Here is a 4,441-nt window from a genome sequence, read left to right as displayed (position 1 = left end):
TGTCCTCTTCTTCCTGCCTGTCAGGGACGATACCTCTGGCACGTGGCGTGTGGGGAGCCCCGGTGTTTGTTTTGCCCCTGGGAGCTCATGCAAGAGTGACCGTGTGGGTGGCAGCAATTGATAGAAAGAGCGAGGGGGAAGGAAAAGAAGAACTCACAATAGGAACGGAGCATGCCCTCTTACGCTCTTGTTTTGGAGCGGTTTACATCATTAAAAACCATTCAGCATTTACATTTCACAGTGGGTTACACTGGAAGTAGTCCTTTGAAAAAGATTAGAGAACGAACGTACTTGCCTCTGTTTCAAGCGAGGTGGAAGAGAACGCTACTCCACCTGCAGCAATTACATGTGCAGAACAGAGGAAGTGCATGCGGTTGTGTGCGCTGTGACACTTACTGAACCCACACCCGTTTTTGAGAACAGTTCGTACAGAAGCATTCAATTCAGTGTCAGCACTTCAAATTGAGCAACAGCGTGTTCCTTTGTATACAATACACCCAAGTTAGCATTGAGATCACTGTACATTGTGCAAAATCCAAGGTATTTAATAGAACACACCTCTAATAATAATAATATTATTATTATTATTGTTCATATATATATATGAACAATAATATTATTATTAGAGGTGTGTTCTATTAAATACCTTGGACTTTTATTTATATATATATATATATATATATACACACACATATACACATACATACATATATAAATAAAATATTAATGTAATGTAATATAATATATAATTAATAAATCAAATTATCTTGATTTTTTTTGTTGTAGAATTGACAAGCAAAAAGGCATGACATTGGCAATGCAAGACATCGAACTGACACATAATATTATCAAATGTGGCACATTTTTAGTTTTACTTCCTCTACCTTTTATTTATTTATTTTTTTGCTGAACAGAGATAATCTAACCTAACAATTTTTTACCCTATTTGCATTGTGTGATACAGAAGTGGGGCACAGCTAGTCTCAGCCTCATACGGCACACCCACGGACCATCTGATGCATATTTGCGCACACACACACACAAATGGCATGCACTTTCTCTATTTGGCAAGCTACAAAATCAAGTTTAAAAGGTACAAGGTTGCAAGAATGAACAATTGTGAGGAAGAAGGAATCACTGGATTTCAGCGTTCGCTGGTGCTAACTGTTCCATAAAAATAAAATAACCAATGGTTGGTCCTTTTATATGTCAGCCAGAACCAGAGATATTAACCAAAACTAAAACCATGAAAAAAAAAACAAAAACCTTTTGTTACTTGAAATAAAATGTAACTGACATGAAACTTTAAAACTTATTTTAATATTTAATTCAGCTATTTGCCGAGGCAACATTTCTCATTTTACTTAATGCACTAAAATAACTAAAAACTAAAATAATAATAAAATAAAAAAAATAAAAAAATTACAAACAAAATAATTCAACAAATATTCATAAAAACTACACTTACTAAAATAACACTGGTCAGAACTTGTGAAGTGAGGTCTTGGCCGACATAAGCTGCAAAATGGACCAGTAAATACAATAATTTATTGCATACGTTTTAATTTTGAGAATAATATAATAAACGCGCAAACTAACTTTTGCACAATCTGCATCCCTTTAATTCTAATAGGACAGAAAGTGTACATCTGGTCAAACACTTTCAAGCGTAAAGGAAATGAGACATGTGAGCTACTGGACCCTTCAAAAGTCATTTTCACATTAGTGAGGTGATCGCAGTCAACTACTGCTTTGAGATACAGACGACATCTTGTTTTGTCATGTAAAATCAAACATTTCAAGTTTTAGTTTGGAAACACCTCCACATCAACCTAGATCAATGAACAGCAGGCTCAGGAGACAAGAATGCATTTCCGAGCTGAACAGAAAGGGTTTTTCCTGGAGCAGCGAGCAGATCATTGGCGTGAGTAGGAGACGTCAGAAACGTGACAGCTGTCATCATTTCAGACGACGGAAAAACACTCCGTGAGGAGAGGAAAAAAATCAATTGTAAAGCATTTTGTTTCTACGGTCAATTTGAGTTAATTCGACAGACAAATATCCCCCTGAAGAATTGCCTTTGGAATCTCATTTCACACTGGTGGCGGATGAAGACAAAAAACTGGGACAGTCTATTAAACGAAAAGTCATCAAGTCGAAACGCAAGCAGCAATTCGGTTTGTATTGAGGTTCTGTGACGCAAAAAAAATCAGAACTGGATAGCATAAGACAAGAGACAGATGACGGCACACGTATGAAGGTCCGATAACTGATCTGGAGGAAGTCTTAAAGCTTGGCTGGACTCTCTTGATCCGTGTGCTCTGTGTAGAACAGAATGTAGGCCTTGGCTTTCAGCACAGCCTCCTCACTGACCAGAGTGACCGTGCTGTCGTTGAAGTGGTACCATTGGCCCTCGTGAAGCCCGTATGCCGTGTAATGTCCTGAGCTGATGCTGTAGGAGAGGACAGTGATCTGATTATCTGTACAGAGTGTGAATTGGTTAAACAGGAAAGATCAGCAGAGCTACTGATATAACATCGCCCCCTAGTGGAGGACAAAGAAACCCAACTTCAGGCTGCTTCAGTGAATGAGATGTGTGCTACAAATGAAACATTTCTCTATTACAGTTGTGGGAAGTGAGAAACAGTGTTATACTGTTATTAACAGAACGAGGCCAGCGTTTACTTACCCAGATCCATGATGCACCACTACTGCAGAAAGATCATACAGGCATCTCTCTGGCAAGCTGTTTTCAGGCTGAGCAGAATTACATAATTGTTATGAAATCAATATTACATAAAACAAGATATCATATAATAACTAAAAATTATATTTATATAATATTGTAATATTTGTTTTAATCATATGCTTTATGTAAAGGTATATAATTACTAGGGCTGTCAGTTTAAAGCGCTTAATTAATGAGTTGTGAAAAAATAACGCGATTAAAATATTTTAACGTAGTAAACGCACTGACCTGTACACATCATCTTACATTACATACAGTTGACTGTTGACAAATACGATGCAGGGCAACAACTCCATAAATGCAGTTATGCCCTAAAATTCAAAATAATTGGTGCCCCTTTATATCACACGAGGAGCAGTATCCCACGAGTGCTGATTTTGTCCCGAATACCACGAGTTTTAATGTGATTTTATACAACAGTAAATAAAAAGTTGATAAAGTGTTATATTTTAAACACAACAATATTATGTGTTTTTGCTCAATTTTGCAGAGAACATATTACACCTTAAAGCCATTGCAGAATTGTTGAGCATCTCCGAGTAACACAGCGGGGTTTAGTTTCTGAATGAATCCGCGTTTTGAACGAATCGTGTGAACCAATGATTCAAAGCCTCATTCATAGAGAGCCATTTACTTCATTCCTGAATGAATCAGCCGTTTGAACAAATCGAATGAAGACATTTACCGCCACCTGCTGGCAGATTTAGTTTCTTATTTAGAGTATCGTTTCATAAAATAATAATAACATTAAAGGGATAGGCCTAGTTCACCCAAAAAAAATTTAATTCTGTCATATTTACTCACCCTCATGTCGTTTCAAACACTTCTTTTGTGGAACATAGAAGGTATTTTGAAGACTGGTAACAAAGCTGTTTTAGTTAATGACTTTCATTGTATGAACAAAAAATACTGAGTTGTTTCTCAAATTATCTTCTTTTATATTCCATAGTTTATGTTAGACCGTTGTAGCTTAAATGTTTCTGTGTAATAAATTATGTTGAATCAAAATAAAAATTTTCTTTTTAAAGCTACAATTTGTAATGTCTACCTGATACTTTCTCATTTAACACAAAATAGCTTTAAATAATCTTTTGTGGGTATTTTCAAAGTCAAATTTATTTTGCAATTAATTGATCGACACATCATGTAATTAATTAGATTAAACATTTTAATCAACTGACAGCCCTAATAATTACCTAATATTTACATTAAATTATACAATTATGAATACAATTTTGTGATAGTTATTAAAATAATTACTATATTGAAGTAAAATAACTTTATTATATTATTATATATTGTATTTAATTATACTTTATATATTATACTTTATTATATTATAGTACATATATTTGTAATTTATTTAAATATAACAATATTTATCATTAATATTTAAGAGTTTCTGCAATGTATTAATTTATTTTATATATGTGTAATTATATTTTATTTAATATTATTTAAAAGTGACAAACACATATTACATTATTTCTGTATTACTTAATATTATCTTTAAAAATAAAACTATTATTAAATATTAAATTAATACGTAGTTGTTCAATTAATAGTAATATTTCACTACTTTATATAAAATAATCAAAATTTACAGCTATTTATTTAAATATAATTTTTTTTTTACACATTTTATATTTTATAGTATATAAAATTATTATATTTAATTTAATATTAATTAAA

The 4,441-nt window shown here is 33.1% G+C and overlaps 1 protein-coding gene across 1 annotated transcript in view; it reads right to left on the bottom strand.

Moving 5' to 3' along the window:
- Positions 1–1,487: 1,487 nt before the first annotated feature.
- Positions 1,488–4,441, bottom strand: part of LOC107659494 (ubiquitin carboxyl-terminal hydrolase 3-like) — a 19,558-nt gene continuing 16,604 nt past the window's right edge. Inside the window, exons 14-15 of the mRNA XM_016448453.1 lie at positions 2,690–2,757; positions 1,488–2,452 (exon numbers count right to left, since the gene is read on the bottom strand). Of these exons, the coding sequence (XP_016303939.1) occupies positions 2,287–2,452; positions 2,690–2,757 (234 nt within the window). The 3' untranslated portion in view covers positions 1,488–2,286. The remainder of the gene's footprint in view (positions 2,453–2,689; positions 2,758–4,441) is intronic.

This window comes from Sinocyclocheilus anshuiensis, unplaced genomic scaffold (genome assembly GCF_001515605.1).
Source record: "Sinocyclocheilus anshuiensis isolate Anshui unplaced genomic scaffold, SAMN03320099.WGS_v1.1 scaffold387, whole genome shotgun sequence".
In the NCBI taxonomy this organism is placed as follows: Eukaryota; Metazoa; Chordata; class Actinopteri; order Cypriniformes; family Cyprinidae; genus Sinocyclocheilus; species Sinocyclocheilus anshuiensis.
This window is presented reverse-complemented; position numbering and strand designations above follow the sequence as displayed.